At 39.7% G+C, this 27,725-nt stretch overlaps 1 protein-coding gene across 1 annotated transcript in view; it reads right to left on the bottom strand.

Annotated features, from left to right (window-relative positions):
- LOC139547063 (Krueppel-like factor 12) overlaps nucleotides 1-27,725 on the bottom strand; it is a 141,692-nt gene that overhangs the window by 88,406 nt on the left and 25,561 nt on the right. The window contains exon 2 of the mRNA XM_071356121.1: nucleotides 15,615-15,696. Within this exon, the coding sequence (XP_071212222.1) occupies nucleotides 15,615-15,680 (66 nt within the window). The 5' untranslated portion in view covers nucleotides 15,681-15,696. The remainder of the gene's footprint in view (nucleotides 1-15,614; nucleotides 15,697-27,725) is intronic.

Genomic DNA, 27,725 nt, shown 5'->3' with positions numbered 1-27,725 from the left:
AGTGGCTCTTCCTGTGCTTTTTACTAAGGAGTGGCTTACTTCTGGCCACTCTACCATAAAGGCCTGTTTGGTGGAGTGCTGCAGAGATGGTTGTCCTTCTGAAAGGTTTTCCCATCTCTACAGAGGAACTCTCACCTCCCTGACCAAGACCCTTGTCCCCTGATTGCTCAGTTTGGCCGGGCGGCAAACTCTAGGAAGAGTCTTGGTGGTTCGAAACTTATCCCATTTCAGAATGATCGAGGCCACTGTGTTCTTGGGGACCTTCAATGCTGCAGAAATGTTTTGGTATGCTTCCCCAGATCTGTGCCTTGACACAATCCTGTTTCGGAGCTCTACGGACATTTCCTTCAAGCTCATGGCTTGGTTTTTGCTCTGACATCCATTGTCAACTGGGGGAAAATATACAGACAGGTGTGTGCCTTTCCAAAGCATGTCCAGTCAATTGAATTTACCACAGGTGGACTCCAATCAATGGAAACAGGATGCACTTGAGCTAAATTTCGAGTCTCATAACAAAGGGTCTGAATAATTATGTAAATAAGGTATTTCTGTTTTTAATTTTTAATACATTTGCAAAAATTTCTAAACACCTGTTTTCACTTTGTCATTATGGGGTATTGTGTGTAAGCTGGTGAGGGAATTATTTAAATCCTTTTTTGAATAAGGCTGAAATGTCACAAAATCTGGAAAAAGTCAAGGGGTCTGAATACTTTCCGAAAGCACTATATATATATATATATATATATATATATATATATATATATATATATATATATATACACAGACACACCTACTCATTCCAGGGTTTTTCTTTATTTTTACTATTTCATTGTAGAGTAATAGCGAATACATCAAAACTATGTAATAACACATATGGAAACATGTAGTAACCAAAAAAGTGTTAAACAAAAAAATATATATTTTAGATTTTAGATTGTTCAAAGTAGCCACCATTTACCTTGATGATATCTTTGCACACTCTTGGCATTCTCTCAACAAGCTTGATGAGATAGTCACCTGGAATGCATTTCAATTAACAGGTGTGCCTTGTTAAATGTTAATTTGTGGAATTTCTTTCCTTCTTAATGCGTTTTAGCTAATTAGTTGTGTTGTGACAAGGTAGGGGTGGTATACAGAAGATAGCCCTATTTGGTAAAAGACCAAGTCCAAGTTATGGCAAGAACAGGTCAAATAAGCAAAGAAACACAACAGTCCATCATTACTTTAAGACATGAAGGTCAGTCAGTCCGGAACATTTCAAGAACGTTTCAAGTTTCTTCAAGTGCAGTTGCAAAAACATCAAGCGCAATGATGAAACTGGCTCTCATGAAGACCACCACAGGAAAGGAAGACCCAGAGTTACCTCTGCTGCAGAGAATACATTTATTAGAGTTACCAGCCTCAGAAATTGCAGCCCAAATAAATGCTTCACAGAGTTCAAGTAACAGGCACATCTCAACATCAACTATTCATAGGAGACTGTGTGAATAAGGCCTTCATGCTCAAAGTTCTGCAAAGAAACCACTACTGAAGGAAACCAATAAGAAGAACAGACTTGCTTGGGCCAAGAAACAGGAGCAATGGAAATCTGTCCTATGGTCTGTTGAGTCTAAATTTGAGATATTTGGTTCCAAACTCCGTGTCTTTGTGAGATGCAGAGAAGATGTACCGATGATCTCCTCATGTGTGGTTCCCACCGTAAAGCATGGAGGAGGAGGTATGATGGTGTGGGGGTGCTTTGCTGTTGATACTGTCAGTGATGTATTTAGAATTGAAGGCACACTAAACCAGCATGGCTCCCACAGCATTCTGCAGCGATACGCCATCCCATCTGGTTTGCGCTTAGTGGGACTATCATTTGTTTTTCAAAAGGACAATGACCCAACACACCTCCAGATATATTTAGATTTGTTTAACACTTTTTTGGTTACTACATGATTCCATATGTGTTATATCATAGTTTTGATGTCTTCGCTATTATTCTAAAGTAAACATGAAGAAAAACCCTCAAATTAGTAGGTGTTCTAAAAGATTTGACAGGTAGTGTATATGGCTTTTTAACCCTTTACACTTGTGAAAATTGGCCACATAGAAACATTCAAATTTGGCCCTAACAGAAGAAATTGTGAAATGATCAGATCAAAGGTGAGGACACAACAGTTCACCTGACAGGAAGTAGACATTTTCCCCAGTGTATTTATCCCTGTGTTTCAACCAGCGTTTTTCCCGTTCTCCTGCATTTTGCATTCTCCTTTTTCTAGTCCTCCCGGTTTTGACCCTTGCCTGTTTCTGGACTTTTACCTGCCTGCCTGACCATTCTGCCTGCCTTGACCACGAGCCTGTCTGCAACTTTGTACCTCCTGGACTCTGATCTGGTTTTGACCTTTTTGCCTGTCCATGACCATTCTCTTGCCTACCCCTTTGGATTAATAAACATGGTAAGACTCCAACCATCTGTCTCCTGTGTCTGTAATTGGGTCTCGCCTTGTGCCTTGACAATATCACTTTTCTCTGGAAACAATATTCATATGCAATTTTTTAACCTTAGTGCCTAGAATAGCCAATTATATTTCTACTAACAATTTCAGTTGTTTGGCTTCTTTTTTTGAAGGCCTCTGAGAAATTTAGTATTTTCTGAAACTTTGAAATTAAACTGAAACCTTTGAATTTGGCCTTAAAACTTGTTATGGCTGCAGGGGGCGTATTGAAAAACTGGAAAATATGTGCCAATTTTCAAACGGCCTCTTAATCAATTTTTGCTCTTACAATATGCATATTATTATTACTATTGGATAGAAAACAGTCTCTAGTTTCTAAAACCGTTTTAATTATTTCTCTAAGTGGAACAGAACTATTTTTACAGCCCATTTCCTATCCGGAAGTGAGATTTCCAAAATCGATGTCGCTCTTCAAGACCTTGTCTATAAAAGGGCATGTCACTTAGGACTGTAGAAACATGTCATACGCCTTCCTCTGGGTGTCATGCGGAAGTGAGAGCAGAAATGACTTGATTATCTCGTCCTGGGATTGAACACAACCTCTTGGAGTGAGACGTGCGCACTTTATTTCTTTTTCTGGGCGCGAAGTAGGACCTGGACTCGGCTCCTGGAAAACACTCGTTAAAGGTGAATATGATCTCTGGCTTCGATTTTATTTGATACATGTCACAATATCATCCTAAAGTATGTTTTTTCAATATAGTTTAATTATATTATTGAAATTTATTCTGGACTTTAGACGTGATGCGACGCAAGAATTTTGTCAAGATGGAGAGGTTAGCGCCGCACTGCCAGTGTGCTTGCTAATTCAAGAGGGAAATCGTTCGTTCTGGATCGAAATAAAGACGTTTCTGAACAAAGGACCCCTTGGAGAACATTCTGATGGAAGATCAACAAAGATAAGGACCCAATTTGGGATGCTTTTTCATATATCTGTCGAACTGTGCTATGCTACCGTTTGACTAGAATCAATGCTGCTGTGTGCTAGCTATTGTAGTAAGCTAATATAACAATATATTGTGTTTTCGCTGTAAAACACTTCAAAAATCGGAAATATTGGCTCTATTCACAAGATCTTTGTCTTTCATTAGCTATCCACCATATATTGTTCTGAAATGTTTTATGATCTGTAATTAGTAGTTGACGTTGGTGTCTGTATTTTCTCTGGCTACTCCCGTGCGATTTCTGACTGTAGCTATGATGGTAGCAGTAATGTAAAACTGATTTATAGCTAAAATATGCACATTTTTTGAACAAAACATAGATTTATTGTGTAACATGTTATAGGACTGTCATCTGAGGTAGTTTTTTCTAGGTTATTTAGGTTGGTTCTAGGTTAGTTAGGTTGGCTTGTGCATGCTACTTGCATCCTACTTGTGCTGTGAAAAATGTCTGTCCTCCTTTTTTATTTGGTGGTGAGCTAACATAAATATATGTGGTGTTTTCTCTGTAAAACATTAAAAAAATCGGACATGTTGGCTGGATTGACAAGATGTTTATCTTTCAAATGCTGTATTGGACTTGTTAATGTGTGAAAGTTAAATATTTAAAAAAAAATAGATTTTGAATTTCGCGCCCTGCACTTGAGCTGGATGTTGTCATAGGTGTACCGGCGACGGGCTGCAGCCATAACAGGTTAATGCCAAACTTAACTGTCACGCTCTGACCATAGAGAGCTGTTTATTCTCTATGTTGGTTGGGGCGTGACAGTGACTAGGGTGAGTTATCTAGGTGATTCATTATCTATGTTGGCCTGGTATGGTTCCCAATCAGAGGCAGCTGTTTATCGTTGTCTCTGATTGGGGATCATATTTAGGCAGCCATTTCCCCATTGTGCTTTGTGGGATCTTGTCTAGGTATAGTTGCTTGCGAACACTACTTTGAGCTTCACGTTTCGATTTTTTCCTCTTTAATGTTTTTTCTTTGAGTTTCTCTTCCAAAATAAAAGGATGGAAACATACCACGCTGCATCTTGGTCCACTCCTTATAACGATCGTGACATCTACACACTAAATAACACACAAATTCTGCAAATCAGGTAGACTACATTTCAATTTGAAGTACTTTTGGTTTGAAGTATGAAATGCTTTAGAAAGGTATTGAGAGGATCCTTCCTTGTGTTTCCCTGAACATTAGGCAATAATTGTGTCTAATTTTTTCTATTGCGTTCCATTAATTTTATCAGACAGCCACCTTGTGCAAATTTGAGCCCGGTGCCAACCTTCCCTTCTAACGAGTCCTGCACGGCCTGTGAGGGAAACAGGGAATTGTGCGTGTTCAGGAGAGACTTAGCTTTTCTAAATGGGGTCATAATAGCTTTCAGCGCACACCATTCAGACTTTATAGCCAAATTCATAAGAACAAGTGCTCAAAAAATTCTTCCTCGTCTTAAAAAAAACACTGTACCTCAACCTCCTTTCACCGCAGCAGCTTATAGCAGGTATAAGCAGATTCAGTGGATGGAGACGGATCCCATCCAAGTAACCCCCCCTTCCAAATGCACTGTATAGCCCCTCGGGCTATTGTTGTGTGTTTTCTGAATGACAGAAGCGCCAAAGTACCCTGAGGCATCGGACCTTGAAATCTTGTCTCTCCTCTCTTTCCCAATGCAAGCTAATTCAGCTTTGGATGGCTACTGTAAGCATTTGTTCCTTTCAATATTACCATATTTCCTACGAGTGGCCGGACAAAATGAAAATGTGAGATAGCCAAAGATATTCTATTTCAAATGAATAGGACGTGTTTTGGTTTGAATAATCATTATCATTAAACTGTCAAAGCAATGTACTTTACTACTTTCAGAACAATGTACTTTATACACATTGGAGCACTGAAAATCAGATCTGGGTTGAAATACTATTTAAAATCATTACTTTAGATGGGATTGATTGAGGTTGCCTGGCACAATGGATAGAACCTATAGAATATTTGCAAAACTGCAAACCAAATCTGTCAATCCAGGCAGACTAAATCAAACGCTGAAAGAATTTAAAAGATTGTAAATAGTATTTGAAGCCAGGTCTGCATTGGAGTTCTGAAAACCAATAGTTGCTACAGTCAAAAGGCAATGACAGGGGTTCCTTCATTATTACTCAGAGAAGGGGAAACATTGCTGTGGTTTAAAAGGTCAAAATAACAGAGTGGATAAGGTTTCACAGAAGTGAAAAACAGAAACTGAAATATTGATGTAGGCTTTTGTATGGATCTCAACCCAACCCATCTGAGATGGAAAATGTTTGAAAACCTCAGCCACCCCCAGTTTCTCTCACAAAAACACACATCGTTCAACACACGCACGCATAGTCGCACACGCACGCACACACAAACGCATGCATGCGTACACACGCACACGCACACACACACACACACACACACACACACACACACACACACACACACACACACACACACACACACACACAAAAAGACTCCTCCAGGACCCACCTGCTCTGTCCTAATCTCATTGTCTTTATGGGGGATACTGGTTAGGCTGGGCTGATTTTCCTGCCCCTTGCGGGTGAATTCTCTGACGAGGCAGACCATTTCCAGCAAAGCCTTGGCCCCACGCCACCCAAATCAAGACCATGTTTCTGCAGTCTAAATGATCTGCCTGCCTGCCTGCCTGCCTGCCTGTCTGCCTGTGTTGGATTGTGTGTGTGTGTTTACATGTGTGCGTGCGGCCTTGTATGCATATGCCTGAATGATTGAGTTTGTGTGTTAAAAGGGAAGCTCAGTCAGTTAGGGCGAGATATCAGAACATTTCAAAGCCAGTGTGGGTTGTTCACATCCCTGGTTTTTTGCTCTGATATGCACTGTCAACTGTGGGACCTTAAATAGACAGGTGTGTGCCTTTCCAAATCAAGTCCAATCAATTGAATTTACCACAGGTGGACTCCAATCAAGTTGTAGAAACAAAACAAGGATGATCAATGGAAACAGGATGCACCTGAGCTCAATTTTGAGTCTAATAACAAAGGGTCTGTATACTTATGAACAAAAGTTATTTTTGTACCTGTTTTCGCTTTGTCATTATGGGGTATTGTGTTTAGATTAATGAGGAAAATTGATTATTTCACTTTAGAATATGGCTGTAAAGTAACAAAATGTGGAAAAAGGGAAGGGGTCTGAAAACTTTCCAAATGCACTGTAACTCACTCAGATCACTTAGGTAAAACCAAGTGATCTGAGTCACAATTGCATATTCCTCACATCCTCTCTCCTCTCTCGTCTCCTTCTCAAATCCCATTGGAGGAGAAGGTCAGAAGGGAGGGATCTCTGGATTTCTCATCCAATGTGTGGGGAGAGGAGAGAGGACGTGAGGACTATTACATTGAGATCTTCCCAAAGCCTCTACTAAAGCCCTTTCCTTTATGTATTTCCTCTCAATTGTGATGGACTGGACAGGTGTATGCAACTATGGTTATAGCTTCACTTCACATCCTGGCTAGCTGGATTGTTCGCCTCACTTATCGAATCTGTTCAGATCTATATAAAGCCACAATGGCTATAGGGGATTGGAGGTTATGTTGGGACAATATTTTAGCTATGCTCATTTTTTCAATTGTTTTTATTTAACCTTTATTTAGCCAGGGGGTCATCCTGAGACCATGGTTTATTTTGCAGAACACATCAACAAACAACAACTACACTATACATATCTATATAGACATCAATCACACAATACATGAAAAGCAAACACAAAACAGGAAAAGCAAAACACAAACATATGAAACACATTCTCCATTAAAAAGGCCTGGTGATACCAACTCTACCAAATTTAAGGAGTTTTAGAGATTGAAGGGATCTCCAGGGTTAGCCATCCCTGAGTCCAGGTCTGGTAACTTATACATATGAAGGTTAACAATGAGGTAAGATGGAAGTTTATGCAAGAGGGCTTATTTTACAAAAATAGTGCAATGCATCGATAAGTTAATATTTTTTAAAGGAAAACCAATGTTGTTCATGTAAATAGGGAAAAGAACCAGATCAAGAATCGATCCCTGTGGGACACCTTTTGTTTTTTCCAGATTTTTTAAACCAGCTACACGCAGCATAGTCTGAGTACATGCCTTTTTGGCTAGCATTCCACTCCTTGCCACTCCTGTCATTTGCCAAAGAGACTGGTCTTTCGGGCAATCTCAACGTTCAATATGCAGCCGGATTTACTGCTCAGTTGCTGAATGGTATTTGGAAAAACATTCATATTTTCCATGACAACTTTATGGAACATGGTGTGTTTTTGCAAATTTGGTTCAATACAGAATTATAAGAACAAAAACAAACAATACAGTTAGGACCTGTTGCGGTAATTTCCTTGTGAAAAGGCAATGTCAATGCAAGATCATATTGTTCAAAGTGGGTAGAGAGGACTCTATAATGAGAGAAATAATGATGTGGAAAATATTAGCCTACAAGATTCAATTGAGTTTGTTTCAGTTGCATCCAAGTAAGGAGAGGAAAGAAAAGCAAAACGGCCACCTGTCGTAATTCCTTACACACATGCTGATCGTCATGTCTTGCTTACATTTTTACATTTACATTTCAGTTATATTATTTGTCCATCCTCTCTTATTAATCTCTAATAGTTTCATATTTGGCCTTTACTTTTTATCCCACAGATATGCACTGAATAACACATTCATGAATGGCAAAAAAAGACAGTCAAATAATACTTCATAAGGAATACGTTTTTGATGCGTCTGTCCTATATCTAGGAGATATAAGAAAGCTCAAGAAATATGTGTTTTTTGGACACATTTAACCCCTTTTTTTGTTGGCACAAAACTACCTCGATACTTACATACATTTGTATTGGTTAGCTTCAGACACGTCCCGTGACACTTGCGGGGGTCGTAAAGCAAAACGTATAACACCATCCTGTTTTTGAGAGTATCCCCTTTCCATTGAGTGGTTAGTTGGCCAAACTGTTAGGATTCTACAGACATTTTCGTGAGAATAAGGATTTTCGGATGTCTCCTGGTCTGACAAACAGCACTGTAGCTCTGCCACTTTCCACCGCAGATGCAGAAGACATAGGCAGATGTGGTGGATTGAGACGCCGCTATAAACTGATGGATGTAGATTGGGATAGTTTTTTTATCACGTTATTTAGATTGACGCACAGGTGCTTCAATAGACTCTTAAGGAGTTTTAAGGGATGGAGTCCAGACAGGCTACTTTAGGAAACTTTCTGCATGGACATAGAGAATAAGCAAACTCTCTCACACACACAAACACACACACAAACACCAACACACACACAAAGCCTAAAAAGGCCCATCAATCAAAGCCACCACCGCACCTCAGACACACACAAAACACATTTCTCCTATTTAAAACTGAGACACACCTTCAAATCTTGGCCGTAGTCCATCAGAAAGTAGGCCTAGGCTACATTATAGCATAATGCTAAAATAATGTAGCCTATCAAATTAATTGACCAGGAAGGTTTAAAGGGGGGGAGAGAGAGACAGCTATAATATTACTCGAGAAGTTGGTTATGTAATTATTGTCCCAGCAAATGCCTTATTCCAGAGGAAGATATGCACAGCATTAGCATTCACACTAAGATTGAAGGTATTTCAACATCATGTCTCGACGATAAAATGCGACAATGATCACTCATGCTTGGCTGCCAAATGTATCGGTGTCCCCGTACGGTAGGTCTAAAATGTAAATTGAGGAAATGTGATCATAGTGTTTTGTGCGATCCACTTTAGGCGTCCCTCCTAATTGAAAAGACAACCCCATCCTGCTGTGAGCTGCTGGACAGCGCACTTGCACTTGATATGCGTTTATTGATGATAAAGTGAACTTGCCATTTCCAAGAAGGACCTCAGTGGGGAATCGGGGATTCCCTGCTTTGTGATCTGTTGCCAACATCAACAGCCAAGGTTTCATTAAATAGACCTAGGCTCTATACTTTTTTGTTGCACATTTAATCCATCTGACCATTTGGCAATGTTCAACTTCAATTCATTGGCACAAGATGTGCATCAGACAAAACAAATGGTTTGTCTCTGGCTTGCTTAGTGGTCGCCTAATTCACTGTAGTAGGCTAGGCCTAATATATAGGCCAGCATACGAATTATGGATTAATATCCCAGCCTATTAATTAACTTCTAACTCACACATCTCTGTCTTCACTGTTCCCTTCTTGTGCAATTCCCTTCTTGCACAACTGTTTCCTTCTTGCATCTCTGCTGGAATCTAGACTGGCCTCTCTCCCTTCCATCCTCTCTGTATTCCTCTTATAGCTCTTGAACCAGTAGCCTAGCCCAATGTGTGTCCCAGAAGTAGCAATATAGCTTGGTCACTTATTTTGAGCAATTAAAAATATATACTGAATTAAAATATGAACACAACATGTAAAGTGTTGGTCCCATGTTTCATGAAGTGAAATATAAATCGCAGAAAAGTTCCATATGCACAAAAAGCTTATTTCTCTCCAATTTTGTGCACAAATTTGCTTACATCCCTGCCAGTGAGCATTTCTCCTCTGCCAAGATAACCCATCCACCTGACAGGTGTGGCACATCAAGAAGCTGATTAAAGAGCATGGTCATTACACAGGTGCACCTTGTGCTGGGGACAACAAAATGCCACTCTAAAATGTGCAGTTGTCAGGAATGTCCACCAGAGCTGTTGCCAGAGAATTTAATGTTTATTTCTCTCCAGCTCCAATGTCATTTTAGAGAATATGGCAGTATGTTCAACCAGCCTCACAGCCGCAGACCACGTGTAGCCACACCAGCCCAGGACCTCCACATCTGGTTTCTTCACCTGCGGGATCGTCTGAGACCAGCCACCCAGACAGCTGATGAAACTGAGGAGTATTTATGTCTGTAATAAAACCCTTTTGTGGGGAAAAACTCTTTCTGATTGTCTGGGCCTGGCTTCCCAGTGAGTGGGCCTATGCCCTCCCAGGCCCACCCATGGCTGAGCCCTTGCGCTGTCATGTGAAATCCATAGATTAGGGCCTAATGAATTTATTTCAATTGACTGATTTCCTTATATTAACTAACTCACCCATTGTTGCATGTTGAATTTATATTTTTCTTCAGCATATATATTCGAGGAAGGAAGCAGCTTGCTCTTGAATGCACTATATAAAATAATCTATAGGTTTCGCAAGGAACTGGCGGGGAAGTTTGGTGAGAGCTTATCTAGTGTGATCTGATAAAAATGCAATACAAACGGAAATCCTGTTCTCCCACACTCAATGTTTATGTTTACAATGAAATGTTTCACGTCAAAATGCACAATGTTAGAATGTTTCCAATCAAATTCATGAATTAAGTTAGAATGTTTTCCTATCAGTTTAATTTACATCCACATTGTGATTGGATGATAGCTGTGAGGGTTATCGAATCAGGATTATATAATCTGATCTCCTCAATCTCATTAATGATAGAATGTTCATATTTGAAGATTGCCGAAAGGCCCTTCTCTTTGGCAAATGACAGGAGTGACAAAGACCAATTGATGAAAGCCTCTGAATAATTAATGAGTAGTCCACAGTGTAGAATGCTTTAGACAGGTAAATAAAAACGTGTTTCTTCTTACTGTAAATTTCTAAGAAGTAATCCTTAAAATCTACAGTTTATATATCACACACCAGGGTTTGAGTCAATTCGGAATTTCTGAATTTAATTCAATTGGCCATGCCCAGTGGTGTAAAGTACTTAAGTAAGTTAAAGTACCACTTAAGTAGATTTTTGGGGTATCTGTAATTTACTTTACTATTTATATTTTTGCCAACTTTTACTTCACTACATTCCTAAAGAAAATAATGTACATTTTCCCTGACACCCAAAAGAACTCGTTACATTTTGACAGGAAAATGGTCAAATTCACACACTTATCAACAGAACATCCCTGGTCATCCCTACTGCCTCTAATCTGGCGGACGCACTAAACACAAATGCTTTGTTTGTAAATTATGTCTGAAAGTTGGAATGCGCCCCTGGCTATCTGTCCCTCCCCCCAGAAATAAGAAAATTGTGCCATCTGGTTTGCTTAATATACGGAATTTGAAGTGGTTTATACTTTTACTTTTGATACTTAAGTACATTTAAAACCAAATACTTTTAGACTTTTACTCAAGTAGTATTTTACTGGGTGACTTTCACTTGAGTCATTTTCTATCAAGGTATCTTTACTTTTAATCATGTATGACAATTCACTACTTTTTCCACCACTGGCCACACCAGAATTTGAATTGAATTTGAATCAAAGTAAGTAGCATTTAACCATTTCATAGAAATTCAACTGAGACATTAAACATGAGTCTCATTCTTTTGATAAATATTTTTGACTAAAGCATCCACCACATCTTTCTAACGAATCCAGATAAGATTTCAAATATGTCAAACAGTATTTTGTGTGCACGTTTGTCATAATATGTTAGGTTGTTCCCATCCATTCTGGAGTGTTTGATATAATGCTTTCTGGGAAATAAATTTTTTCATCATATTTAATTACATGTAAGCGAATTATAAATGATTATAGACAAAATACGAAATAATCTTGCAGTATTTCCAGACGACTGTCATTATTTAAAACTATGTTTAGGAGGATTCATTTTTTTAAATTAACATTTTCAAAACATGGAAGGATCTGACCCTTTTTTTCAGCTTTCACCTAAAATGACATACCCAAATCTAACTGCCTGTAGCTCAGGACCTGAAGCAAGGACATGCAGCTTCTTGATACCATTTGAAAGGAAACACTTGAAATTAATGTCGGAGAATATCACACATTAGATCGGGTAAAAGATAATACAAACAAAACATAATGCATCTTTTGGATTTGTATAACTGCATAATGTATTATTGCAGTTAAGGCGCAATTTAGATTTTGGCCGCTAGACGGCAGCAGTGTGTGTGCAACGTTTCAGATTGATCGAGTGAAGCATTTCAAAACGGGACAATATTTTGTATCAAGTCTGCCCAAATGTGGCGGATTGGTCAATTGATACATTTTCAAGTACATAACTATAGAAAACATATTATCTGGTAATACAAAATTTAAGTTTACACACTGCCAGGAATGTCAAACATGATGGATCATTAGCTTATACACTAACTTTCACACATCTAGATGGCTGGGCGGGGTGGGTGTGGAGCCAGACACAGCAGGGGTTCAAACTGTAGAACCCAGTTCCTACATTTGAACATAAAAATGTATTTTATCAAACAAAACTATATGTATCTCTGGGACACGGATGGATGACAAATCAGAGCAAGATTACTGAATGTAAGTACATTATTTATCTTCAGAGGTCAATGTATCAAACCAGTTGCCGTGATAAAAGTTTTTGATTTTGCACACTCTCCTCAAACAATAGCATGGTCTTTTTTCACTGTAATAGCTACTGTAAACTGGACAGTGCAGTTAGAATCAGAAGAATTTAATCGTTCTGCCCATATAAGACATGTCTATGTCTGGGTAAATGTTCTTGTTACTTACAATTTCATGCTAATCACATTAGCGCACGTTAGCTCAACCTTCCCGGTGGAGGGACATCGATCCCGTAGAGGTTAAACATAACCATAGACAGGTGCATGATGATGTATGGAATAAATTAGCCATTTGAATGTCAATTAATTTCATTTCATCAATTTCTACTTCCTTGAATTGAAAGTCAATTCCAATTCTGCTTCCTGTGGGGTGTGGCCAATTCAAATTCATGAATTGAATTGGAATTAAAGACCAATTCCCAACCTAATTCAGAATTGACCCCCAAGCTTATCACGGACATTATGTCTGCTATTACAAAATGTATTAGAATCAACAAGTTATTGACAACACATGAACGAAAACAAATCATAGCTGGATATACTGACGACAGCCATCACTAAAAATAAAACATGGGCCGGACTCTTATGCACATACACACAGCTGTAACCACTACACAAAGCCCTGTTGTAACCTAGCAACAGCTTCTGCACAGCAGAAGACCAATTCATGTCTCTACTTTAGCGGACTCATTTTTAGACAAAAGAGAATTTAACTTTTGTTTGGGCAAAAACAATAATATAACATAACGTTGGACTCCTGTAGTAGTACACAAAGACTTGACCCAGCGGTCAAAGCGAATTGCAATGACAAAACTGCTATACCTGATGCAAAGAGGAATGGCACAAGACCTACACTTCACTTACTGCACTACAGCATGCAGCCCGTCAAAGGGCATGTTAGATCTTCTTTTGGTTTTTCAGCACCTTACGTGTGGAATGATCTACAATGCACTTTAAAACTGGAGGAAGTGGTGCCTCTAGGGCATTTCAGATGGTTGTTAGGGACCTTTTTACTAAAGAATGTGTCTGTTTTTTTATGATTGTGTTTTGCTTTCCGCATATTGTTGTGCATAATAATGTGTATTTTAATGTGTACATGAATGTGTAGTTGAATGTGTTTGTTGTACTTTAATGTGTATTGTTGTGCTATACAGGTGTCATCTGGAAAAGAGACCTTGGATTCAGCATTGACTCCCTGACAAAATAAAGGTTAAATAAAAAGGTAACTAATTATGCAAATTAACGGAAAAGCAAAGGATGAAACGAACTTAACGGCCATGAAAAGTGTCCATTTTTTGCATACTGTGGTCACACAGTTTGGAGGGAAGGTATGCTCAGGTGGCAAGAGCATCATGTAACAGGAAGTGTATTAGGATAATCGAGACAGAGAGAGAGGGAGAGAGTCTTCTTTGTTTTTCACTTCTTATTCTGCTAGGACTCATATCGTTACGTACTTACAGTATAACGGAATTGTTGAAGCAATTGTTGCAATTTGTTCTGACTATATATCGACATTTACTTGAATTGAACTTAAGTGAGAGAGGTTTGAAACTGAAGGTCTGTCTGAGGGGTACAGTGAGAGACAGGGTGGGAGAGAAAGAAGGATGAGAGAGACTGTATGTAGGCGTGTGAGAGATGGACAGAGAGATGGAGGGATGACAGTGTGTTTGTATAGGGGAAAGACAGTTGGTTGGTTTTAGGCATAGGGCTGAGAAAGATACATATTCCAGCATACAGCAAATTAAGGAGAGACAGACTCAAGTGGCACACTGAAGTTTTGTGGTTTTGCCATAAGGCAAAGAGAAAAATGTGAAGTTTAATAGCTAATCTCATACTATTCTACATGTTTTGCCAGAGGCTGAGAGAAAATGCTGCTTTTTTAAAGCTAACTTCCTGCAATTCTACACATATTGCCATGGGGCAGAGAGAAAATGTGCAGTTGTATAGCTAATCTCATGCAATTCTACACATTTTGCATTGAGGCTGAGAGAGTTTGGCAATTTCAAAGCTAGTTTCATGTTAATCTACACATTTTTCCATGAGGCTGAGAGAAAATGTTGCAGTTTTACAGCAACCGGAGCCCGTGGGCTATGTGGGGTTGCAGGGATTTTAGTACACAAGTGCTGAGACTGTGGTGTGTGTGTGTGTATGCGTGCATGTGTGTGTTTTGATTTTCAATTGGAGGGAGAAAGAGAGAGCAAGAGAGAGCAAAACTATGTACATAGTTTTAGGAGTTTTCCTTGTGTCTCTCCCTGAAGCAGTGACTCTGGGAGAATCTTAAATTGCATATTCGTTGCGTCCTCTCTCCTCTCCCCTTGCCTCCTTCTCAAAACCCATTGGAGGAGAAGGTCAGAGGGGAGGGATGTCTGGCCTTCTCATCCAATGGGTTTTGAGAGACGATGAGAGAGGACAGAAGACGTGAGGAGTATGCAATTGAAATCTTCCCTCTGCCCCCCTGCCAACATGGACTCCCTGATGGCTACAGCAACCTCACAGCAAGTCTTCTATACATTCCTACCCCAGCTGCTTTGGCCCTCTCCTCCTCACCACCACACTCTCCAACCACTCCTCCAAGTCCTTGCACTCTCTTCCCTTTTTCTCTCTCCCTCCCCTCGTTCTCTTTCTCTACTTCCCTCCCTCTTTCTGTCACTCAATCTCACTCTCCCTCTCTCTCTCTCCCTCCCTCCCTCTCTGTCTCTCCCTCTCTCTCCCTCTCAAGCCTGAGAGTAATTATAGGGCTATTGCAGGGAGGGGGAAAGAAAAGAAAAGGAGAAAGGAAAAAAGGGAATTGTCTGGAAAACAACTGCTCGCTTACCCCTTGTTCCGATTCCAGGGGCTCGGCTTTGACTCGGACTGCAGGCATTCCGTCAAGCATTAACATCCTGTTCTCGGGCCGTCTGTGGAGAAATAGAGGAAGGGGGAGGAGGTGTAAGACAGACGCTGAGTTTGACCATGACTAAGCATCTTAGTTTGACACACATAGAAATACAGTAAAAAGCATGAGCTGACGTACGGTGCTGACTAAAAGAACAGTAAACTGTGTAAAAATAAAGGAAATGGCACGCGTACACATGCTTAGGGCTTAAATGCTTACAATTTGATAAATAGCCAGGCATTGTGCTGTACATCCTGTATGTGCACTGACAAACATAAACGTAAGCACAGCGACATATACAAAGAAACAGTCACATATAAGAACACAGACACAGTCCACTCTCTCTCTCTGTCTGAACAAGCCACAGCTTTCTGTTTGTAACTACTGTGTTCACTGACATCACTTGTCTGCATGATTGTTCCGGTATGTTTACAAATAATCCATTTGTAATAGACATACAGTATAGTGACCATATCTATATTCCCATAAAACTCATACACAATAGCACAACCATGGAGATCCTGTTAATTTATATTGGCACAACCATACAATATGAATGCATTCCAAATAACACCATATCCCATAAATAGTGCACTACTTTTGACTAGAGCAATATACAGTGAGTGTACAAAACATTAGGAACACCTTCCTAATATTGAATTGCAGCCCTTTTGTCCTCAGAACATCCTCAATTCGTCTGGACTCTACGTAATTCATGCAAGCAGTAAAATCAGATTTTTTTAAATAAATAAAAATACACCTACACAAAAGAGGGATTGTGGAGAGACGTACACACAGGCGCAGACATAAGCAATATACACACATGTACACATGGATTTTGTGTTGTATGTGGTAGTAGAGTAGTGGCCTGAGGGCACACACTTAATGTGTTGTGAAATGTAATGTAATGTAATGTTTTTAATTGTATATACATGTAACTACCTTCATTTTGCTGGACCCCAAGCTGGGGATCCATAATAAATACAACATTTTCACATGAGTCACATGAGTCGAATACAACAGGTAGAGCTTTGTTACGTACGCCTCTGAGAAGAGGGAACGCAACTCCCTGCTACAACTCAACTCTCTGTGAAGTGCAAGAGGTATGGACTGTAGGCGTGAGTAAGGACGACAAAGGCAGATTTTACCGTTACTAGGATTTATTTCCTTACGGTAATATGGGGAAAAGGGGCTGGACGGAACCAAAGCAAAGAAAGTAAATATCAAAACTTCCCCCTTTCCTATCTAACCTGCCTACCCACTACTTACCTATCTTAGCACCACCTGGTGCCCTAACCAAAATACAGGGGGTGGTCCGCCCAGGTCTTACCTAGTGTGCCTAGACAATGAATATACTACGGGTATATGTATGCCCGCGGGCCTCTTGCCTAAGCACTCCCAAAGTGCCTTCTCCTTCCCCCCTGGGAACAAATGAAACAGAACAATCCAAACAATTTCAATAATCAAAACACTGCGTCCTATTGACACACAAAAGACATAACCAATCAACCAATACAGGTCACACTAATCATCTCCCTCTGAGAACAACCAATACAGTATATCACCCTCAGCCTCCTCTCTCAGCAATGATCTCCCAGTTATGATCTCTTTTCCTGAACAGAACACTGGCTTTTATATTCCTCAGGTGGCAAAGGTAATTAGTGTCAGCTGCTTCTTGACGAGGGGGCGTGGTCAGCTCTCCAATTATCAATTAGCCATGGAGAACTCAGGAAGCTATCTCCTGAAACACACACTCAAATACATACCACAACACAGAAAACTGGGGAACGTAACAAGCTTACAGTGAAATGCTTACTTACAAGCCCTTAACCAACAATGCAGTTTTAAGAAAAATAAGTGTTAAGTAAAAAATAGACAACACATTTTTTTTTATAACAAATAACAAAAAATTAAAGAGCAGCAGTAAAATAACAATAGCGAGGCTACATACAGGGGGTACCGGTACAGAGTCAATGTGCCGGGGCACAGGTTAGTCGAGGTAATTGAGGTAATATGTACATGTAGGTGGAGTTTAAGTGACTATGCATAGACAATACACAGAGAGTACCAGCAGCGTAAAAGAGGGGGGTCTTTTTGAGGATCTTGCCAAATCTTTTCAGTCTCCTGAGGGGGAATAGGCTTTGTCGTGCCCTCTTCACAACTGTCTTGGTGTGTTTGGACCATGATAGTTTGTTGGTGATGTGGACACCAAGGAACTTGAAGCTCTCAACCTGATCCACTACAGCCCTGTCGATGAGATTGGGGGTTCGCTCGGTCCTCCTTTCCTGTAGTCCACAATCATCTCCTTTGTCTTGGTCACGTTGAGGGAGAGGTTGGTATCCTGGCACCACACTGCCAGGTCTCTGACCTCCTCCCTATAGGCTGTCTCATCATTGTCGGTAATCAGGCATACCACTGGTGTGTCGTCGGCAATACTTAATGATGGTGTTGGAGTCGTGCTTGGCCGTGCAGTCATGGGTGACCACGGAGTACAGGAGGGGACTGAGCACGCACCCCTGAGGGGCCCCTGTGTTGAGGATCAGCGTGGCAGTTGTGTTGTTACCTACCCTTACCACCTGGGGGCGGCCCATCAGGAAGTCCAGGATTCAGTTGCAGAGGGAGGTGTTTAGTCCCAGGGTACTTAGGTTAGTGATGATATTTCACGGCACTATGGTGTTGAACGCTGAGCTGTAGTCAATGAATAACATTCTCACGTAGGTGTTAATTTTGTCCAGGTGGGAAAGGGCAGTCTGCAGTGCAATAGAGATTGCATCATCTGTGGATCTGTTGGTTCGGTATGCAAATTGGAGTGGGTCTAGGGTTTCTAGGATAATGGTGTTGATGTGAGCCATGACCAGCCGTTGCACTTCATGGCTACCGACGTGAGTGCTACGGGTTGGTAATCATTTAGGCAGGTTACCTCGGTCAGGGACAGGTTGAAAATGTCAGTGAAGACAATTGGCAGATGGTCAGCGCATGCTCAGAGTACACGTCCTGGTAGTCCGTCAGGCCCTGCCGGCTTGTGAATGTTGACCTGTTTAAAGGTCTAACTCACATCAGCTTTTTATAAAAGGCAATTTTTTTCTCTGACATGCAAATACGATGGTACGTTCATGCAATGCTTTTAACATAAAGGAGATCTTTCCACCCCTACTCTTGTCCATGGTGGTCTGCGAACCCACAAACTTCTGGCCCGTAGTCCTGTGCTCTATCAGAATTCTGGCATTACCATGTAATGCTTACAAGACGAACAGTTTCTAAAAACGGCATATTTAAAGGGCTCTGGTCTGTCCAAGAAGTGAGAGTAAACAGTAGACATGTTCTCTGCTATCCACTTTTTTGTGCATAGGGTTTTATTTTTTATTTTTGCATTCAGGGAGAGTTTAGGTAAAATATATTTTGCTAAAGGGAGGACCATCCATTTATATTTCAGAGAGGTCTGATTTTCTCCATGTAACCCTTATTATAAATAATGTTCACTCCCTAAAGCATATTTGAAACAAGAAAGTACTATGTATGTGTTACTAAATCGGAATCGTACTATATCCTTCACAGTCACGTAAGCATACAGTACAAACACACACACCATACATCCATATCACCAATCAGCCATCCCTCTGCCCCACAGAAACCTCTCACAATAACAGATACACAAAGCACACTCATCCAATAATGTGGGCAGCTCCTCAGCATTAGCTGTAGTATGGAGACGTGTGTGTCTGTGTGTCTGTGTGTGTGTGTGTGTGTGTGTGTGTGTGTGTGTGTGTGTGTGTGTGTGTGTGTGTGTGTGTGTGTGTGTGTGTGTGTGTGTGTGTGTGTGTGTGTGTGTGTGTACATGTGTGTAAAACACCAGGGTAAATTGCTTGTGGCAATGCGCCATCAGCGCTCTATTTTGCTCCCCTCTCCTCCTCCTCACATTGCTAGAGGCTGGAGTGAGGCTCCACCCATGATTGCCATAGCAACGCTATCTAGGCCCAAGACCTAAAGCCGAAGGACATCCTGGACAACAATACAATAGCTCCAAAGCCAGGACTACTTAGGGGATTCAGACACACACACACACACACACACACACACACACACACACACACACACACACACACACACACACACACACACACACACACACACACACACACACACACACACACACACACACACACACACACACACACACACACACACACACACACACACACACACACACACACGTCGTCATGTCTCATGCAAGGTTACTCATCACGTATGAAGCGTGTTTCCGTGTGGTTTGTGTGTGTGCACATACATGCGTGCATGTGGTTATCCGGGTATTCAGGCTGATAGCCTAAAGGCTCAGACTTTTCTGTTTCCGTCTACTGTACTGGGCCATGGCTTCGGTGGACCTGCTCTAACTTGGGGCCAAGCCCAGGCCACTGGTACTTTTCAGCCTCCATTTACATACTGTTTCAATGGCCAACTGTGAACTGTAATGATCCTGATGGAAACACAATAACACTAGAGCTGACATTAACATAAAACACTGGCGACACCCTAGTGTGAGGGGCTGTCCTAGTGGAAATGTACCATGAGAGAGGTTTTTTCTCTCCTTTCAATTGATCACCTCACAGACATACACCATGTTTAACTCTACAGCTGCTAAAGCAGTCATTTTGACTGCTCATGAATAAAACAAACATGTATTACTACATTTTTAAAGTCATGCCCCCCTCCGTTCTTGACTTTTCCTAAATAAGTCTATATAACACTGTCAGTGTTAGAATCCTAATATCACAAACAGAACTGGAGTTCTAACCAGTTGAAGGTTTTCCCCTGTTAATGGTTTTCCCCTGTTGCACCCTCCTCCCAATCACACTAATAACTGCCCCCTCCTCCCAATCACACTAATAACTGCCCCCTCCTCCCAATCACACTAATAACTGCCTCGAAACTGAACCTAACTATACAGAAATTCATTTGACACATATAACAACAGATAAGTAAATAAATTAAGTAAAGTATGATGGGGAGAAAGTAGGTGAATGGTTGAGTTGATGAGCGACAGGAAGTGAATGATGCATAATTATGTAATCACCGATCGTGATTAAAGAACAGGGCGGGCCCTGTTTTGATCTGTATTGATCTGTTCTATTGATTATCTCAAAATGGTATGTACCCTATATCAGTCCACCAAATCCAAAACAGTCTTATCAGTCTACTCTGAGTGCGCATAATTGTACCCGCTGAACGGCTTTCAATATCTGGGAAAATATCCACATCAGGCAACAGGTGAGCGAGTGTCAGAACATGTGGTAATGAGGCTTGTGGAACCTTACAATGGCAAGGGGAGAAATGTCACCACGGACAATTTCTTCACTTCACTGTAATTGGCCGGCACCATGAACAAAGTGAGACGGGAGATCCCTCCCTCTGCGCAAAATAAGGCACCTGCACAGCCGTTGTACTCCACAACGGTTCTGAAGAATGACAAGATGACAAGGACACGATAAAATCGAATGAAATTCTATCTGTTACATGCGCCGAATGCAACAGATGTAGACCTTACCATGAAATGCTTACTTACAAGCCCTTGAACAAAAAAATGCAGTTTTAAGAAAATAGAGTTAAGAAAATATTTACTAAATATTAAATAAATAAATAACAATAATGAGGCTATATAGATGGGTCAATGTGCGGGGGTACAGGTTAGTCGAGGTAATTTTGTACATGTAGGTAGGGGTAAAGTGACTCTGCATAGATAATAAACAGTGAGTAGCAGAAGTATAAAAACAAAGTGCGAGGGGTGCGGGGGGGTGGGGGTGTCAATGCAAATTTTCCAGGTGGCCATTTGATTAATTGTCAAGCAGGCTTATGGCTTGGGGGTAGGAGCTGTTAAGGATCCTTTTGGACCTAGACTTGGCACTCTGGTACTGTAGCAGAGAGAACAGTCTATGATTTGGGTGACTGGAGTCTTTGACGATTTTTAGCGCCTTCTTCTGACACAGCCTAGTACATACAGTTGAAGTCACACGTTTACATACACTTAGGTTGGAGTCATTAAAACAAATTTTTCAACCACTCCACAAATTTCTTATTAATAACAAACTATAGTTTTGGCAAGTGGGTTACGACATCTACTTTGTGCATGACACAAGTCATTTTTCCAACAATTGTTTACAGACAGATTATTTCACTTATAATTCACTGTATTACAAATCCAGTGGGTCAGAAGTTTATATACACTACGTTGACTGTGCCTTTAAACAGCTTGGAAAGATCCAGAAAATGATGTCATGGCGTTAGAAGCTTCTGATAGGCTTTGTTTGAGTCAATTGGAGGTGTACCTGTGGATGTATTTCAAGGCCTACCTTCAAACTCAGTGCCTCTTTGCTTGACATTGTAGGAAAATCAAAAGAAATCATCCAAGACCTCAGAAAAAATATTGTAGACCTCCACAAGTCTAGTTCATTCTTGGGAGAAATTTGCTAATGCCTGAAGGTACCACGTTCATCTGTACAAACAAAAGTACGCAAATATAAAAACCATGGGACCACGCAGCCGTCATACCGCTCAGGAAGGAGATGCGTTCTGTCACCTAGAGATTAACGTACTTTTGTGCGAAAAGTGCGAATCAATCCCAGAACAACAGCAAAGGACCTTGTGAAGATGCTGGAGGAAACAGGTATCTATTTCTACAGTAAAACGAGTCCTATATCGACATAACCTGAAAGGCCGCTCAGCAAGGAGGAAACCACTGCTCCAAAACCGCCATAAAAAAGCCAGACTACGGTTTGCAACTGCACATGGGGACAAAGCTTGTACTTTTTGGAGAAATTTCCTCTGGTATGATGAAACAAACATAGAACTGTTTGGCCATAATGACCATCGTTATGTTTGGAGAAAAAGAGGGAGGCTTGCAAGCTGAAGAACACCATCCCAACCGTGAAGCAAGGGGGTGGCAGCATCATGTAGTGGGGGTGCTTTGCTGCAGGAGGGACTGGTGCACTTCACAAAATAGATGGCATCATGAGGAATGGAAAATATATGGATATTTTGAAGCAACATCTCAAGACATCAGTCAGGAAGTTAAAGCTTGGTCGCAAATGGGCCTTCCAAATGGACAATGACCCCGAGCATACTTTCAAAGTTGTTGCAAAATGGCTTAAGGACAACAAAGTCAAGGTATTGGAGTGTCCATCACAAAGCCCTGACCTCAATCCCATAGAAAATATGTGGGCAGACCTGAAAAAGCAGTGTGGGCATGGAGGCCTACAAACCTGACTCAGTTACACCAGATGTGTCAGGATGAATGTGCCAAAATTCACCCAACTTATTGTGGGAAGCTTGTGGAAGGCTACCTGAAACGTTAACCCAAGTTAAACAATTTAAAGGCAATGCTACCAAATACGACTTGAGTGTATGTAAACTTCTGACCCACTGGGAATGTGATGAAAGATATAAAAGCTGTAAAATATATCATTCTCTCTACTATTATTCTGATATTTCACATTCTTAAAATAAAGTGGTGATCCTAACTGACCTAAGACAGGGAATTTTTACAAGGATTAAATGTCAGGAATTGTGAATAACTGAGTTTAAATGTATTTGGCTGAGGTGTATGTAAACTTCCTACTTCAACACTAGGCCCTGGATGACAGGAAGCTTGGCCCCAGTGATGTACTGGGCTGTACTCACTGCCCTCTGTAGTGCCTTACGGTCGAATGCTGAGCAGTTGCCATACCAGGCGGTGAGGTCAAGATGCAACACGTCAGGATGTTGGATCTGGGGACCCATGCCAAATCTTTTCATTCTCCAGGGGGGGATAAGGTGTTGTCGTGCCCTCTTCACGACTTTCTTGGTGTGTTTTACCAATAAAGAGAGAACTGGAGACTATTTCGCACTGCAACCAAACAAAGGTATGCTAAAGTGTGTCAAGCAAGTGAAAGTTACGAAGGTTTGTGTCAACTGGTTTCTAATGTTTTTATCATTTGACCACGCGTCTTGATGACCATGCATCTTGGTGGTTGTATTTTGTCATAAAAAATAAGCTGTTACCTTGTTCCAACACATATGCTTTCTGTTTCATAGTTGTATCAAAGGCACCCCACGAATAAACTTGATTGAACACTTGAATATTTGTTTTTGGTGATTTTTGTTTTTACATATAACCTAGAGTAACAAACTAATGAAAATGCTATTGTGTAATTTGAAATCAAATAAAAATGTATTCTGTTACACAAGGCCTTCACCAAATTAATATTTTTGCAATGTGTAAAAAAACAGATATACAGGTATATATCTGTATATATACAAATATACAGATATACAGTACATATATATATGTACTGAGTGTAACAATTGAATCCCCTAAATAATTGTCTCGAGGTCCATAGAGATTTTTTTTTTAAATTCAAAACAAATTTGTGCACAAAATTTTAAATAATTTTTGTGTGTATGGAAAATAAAACAGATATACAGGACCAGATATGTACTGAGTGTAACAATTGAATCCCCTAAATAATTGTCTCGAGGTCCATATTGAGATTTTTTTATTTTATTCAAAACAAATGTGCACTAAATTTGAAATAATTTCTGTGCATATGGAAAATTGCTGGGATCTTTTATTTCAGCTGATGAAACTATTAGAACTATTAGAAATGTTAAACAATTAGAATGTTGCAATCAGAATGACTCCTCGTCAGCTTGAAGAGTGGTCCCGCGAGGCCCAAAGGTTCTAGTGGTTCCAAAGGTTCTAAATGTTTGTTTGTTCGATATAGTCCTTCATTTATGTCCAAAAATCTCAATTTTGTTCACGCGTTCAGTCCAGTAATCCAAATTCATGACGCGCAGTTCAGACGAAAAGTCAAACAATGTCACGTTCCTGACCTTATTTCCTTTGTTTAGTCTTTGTTTAGTTGGTCAGGATGTGAGCTGGGTGGGCATTCTATGTTTTGTGTTTCTATGTTGGGTTTGTTGTTTGGCCTAATATGGTTCTCAATCAGAGGCAGGTGTTTGTCATTGTCTCTGATTGGGAACCATATTAAGGTAGCCTGTTTGCACTGTTGGTTTGTGGGTGATTGTTTTCTGTCTTTGTGTTCTGCACCAGATAGGACTGTTTTCGGTTTTCACATTTATTGTTTTGTAGTTTGTTGTGTTCACGTTATTCTCTTTATTAAACATGTTGAACACTAGCCGCGCTGCGTTTTGGTCCTCTCCTTCATCCCAGGAAGAAAACCGTTACAAACAATTCCATTACAGTTCGTAGAAACATGTCAAACGATGTATAGAATCAATCTTTAGGATGTTTTTAACATAAATCTTCAATAATGATTCAACCGGAGAATTCCTTTGTCTTCAGGAATGCAATGGAAAGCAGGTCGCTCTCACATGAGCACACATGTTCAGCTCATGCCAGACACCTGACTCAAAGAGCTCTCCTTCCCTCATTCTTCACAGTAGAAGCATCAAACAAGCAAAAATCCCAGTGGCTAGATGTGCCAAGCTTATAGAGACATACCCCTAGAGACTTGCAGCTGTAATTGCTGCAAAAGGTGTCTCTACAAAGTATTTACTTTGGGGGGTTGAATAGTTATGCACGTTTGTTTTGTCTTATTTCTTGTTTTTTTTCACAAAAAATATTTTGCATCTTCAAAGTGGTAGGCATGTTGTGTAAATCAAATTATACAACCCCTCCAAAAATCTATTTTTATTCCAGGTTGTAAGGCAACACAATTGGAAAAATGCCAAGAGGGGTGAATACTTTCGCAAGCCACTGTATGCACGAACCACTTTTCCGTTTTTAATTTTTAATAAAAAAAAAAAAAAAAAAAAAAAATTCATTCACTTCACCAATTTGGACTATTCTGTGTATGTCCCTTAGATGAAATCCAAATAAAAATCTATTTCAATTACAGTTTGTAATGTAACAAAATAGGAAAAAGGCCAAGTGGGATGAATACTTTTGCAAGGCACTGTATATCTGTGTTAGCTGCATGTGTGACATAACTCCACCAGTCATATTTATGATATAATTTACAAAGACTATACTTTTTAAAAAACATTTAGTCAATTTTTTTCCCCCACCATCAATTAGTTTATTTGAGTTTAACCACAATATTTTTTGTATTTTTTGTTCTGTCTTTTCAGGTGGATTAAAATGAAATTGCAACCAACTTTCTATGGCTTGTTTAAAAAATAACGATATTTTGGAGATTTTATTTTTACCTTCAATTATCCAAATGTGAGCGGTTGTGATCTGAATAAAGGGAAAAAGGCCATTCTTGAACATGGGGTGGGATGCCTTTTTTGAGATGTCTAATGCTTTAATATTTAATAATTTCTGCCCTCCGAATTCATTTTCATTATATAAATAGGCCCTTAAAAATTTCTCTGGCTTGCCATTCCAAATAAAATATAATTATTTTATTATTATTATTTTTATTTTTAATAAAACAGTTCACTAGGTGTAGGCAAAACAATAAGAAAATAGGTAAACTGTGATATTACTAAAGAGATAATAAGGGTGATTTAATTAGTGTGGCAGGTACCCTAGAGCATTGGACTAGTAACGGAAGGTTGCAAGATCAAATATCTGAGCTGACAAGGTAAAAATCTGTCATTCTGCCCCTGAACAAGGCAGTTAACCCACTGTTCCTAGGCCTTCATTGAAAACAAATATGTGTTCTTAACTGACTTGCCTAGTTAAATAAAAGGTAAAAAAATCCACAAATAGACAGGTATATTCCTTTCCATGGTAGCAAGATCAAATCAATTTTTCCTAACTTTCTATTAAAATGTATTGGATTGAGGACATTTCTTTCTTTCGGGATATGTATACCGAGTATGTCCACATCACCGTCAAACCATTTTATTGGTAAACTACATAGTAATGTAAAAGTTGTATTTTGAGTGATCCAATACGTAATATCCAACACGTAATACGTATTTATCATAATTTGGATTTAATCCAGAAAGGTTAGAAAAAATATCTATATCCTCTATGAGGCTGTGGAGGGATTCTAATTGTGGATTTAAAAGACAACATGAATCAGCGTACAATGACACCTTTGTTTTAAATCCCTGGATTTATAATCCCTTAATACTATTGTAGGTTATGATTTTAACAGCTAACATTTCGATGGCAATAATAAATAGATATGCCGATAGTGGACAACCTTGTTTTATTCCTCTTAACAATTTAAAACTTTCTGAGATGTGCCCATTATTTACTATTTTACACCTAGGGTTACTATACATAATTTTAACCCATTTTATAAGAGATTCTCCAAAATTGAAATATTACAGGTATTTATATACAGTCATACTTTATCAAAGGCCTTTCAAAGTCAGCTACGAATACCAGGTCTGGTTTCCTAGATATGTCATAGTGTTCTATTGTTTCCAGTACTTGTCTAATGTTAATTCCAATGTATCGTCCATGTAAAAAACCTGTCTGATTAGGATGAATAATATATGACAAAACCTTTTTAATTCTATGCACTAAGCATTTAGCTAGAAGTGTGAGAGGCCTCCAATTTTTTAAATGGACAGGACCTTTTTGTATACCACTTGGATCCTTTTTGAGAAATAACGAAATCAGATCTTCTTGTTGAGTATCCGATAATATATAATTTATATAGGAGTGGTTAAAACATGCTAATACCGGCCCTCTGAGTATATAAAACAAAGTTTGGTGTACCTCCACTGGTTTGCCATCCCTGGAGTTTTTCCAGAATTACAGTAGCTTTTTTACAGTGACAGTATTTAATTAAGCTAATCCAGTAGACTCAGAGCAGCAACAATTTTCGCCTAAAATGACACACCCAAATCTAACTGCCTTTAGCTCAGGCCCTGAGGCAAGGATATGCATATTCTTGGTACCATTTGAAAGGAAACACTTTGACGTTTGTGGAAATGTGAAAAGAATGTAGGATAACAATAGATCTGGTAAAAGATAATACAAAGAAAAAAACAACTGTTCTTTTGTATTTAAAAAAAATCATCTTTGAAATGCAAGAGAAAGGCCATAATGTATTATTCCAGCCCAGGTGCAATTTAGATTTTGGCCACTAGATG

Source organism: Salvelinus alpinus, chromosome 20, assembly GCF_045679555.1.
Source record: "Salvelinus alpinus chromosome 20, SLU_Salpinus.1, whole genome shotgun sequence".
NCBI classification, from domain to species: domain Eukaryota; kingdom Metazoa; phylum Chordata; class Actinopteri; order Salmoniformes; family Salmonidae; genus Salvelinus; species Salvelinus alpinus.
This window is presented reverse-complemented; position numbering and strand designations above follow the sequence as displayed.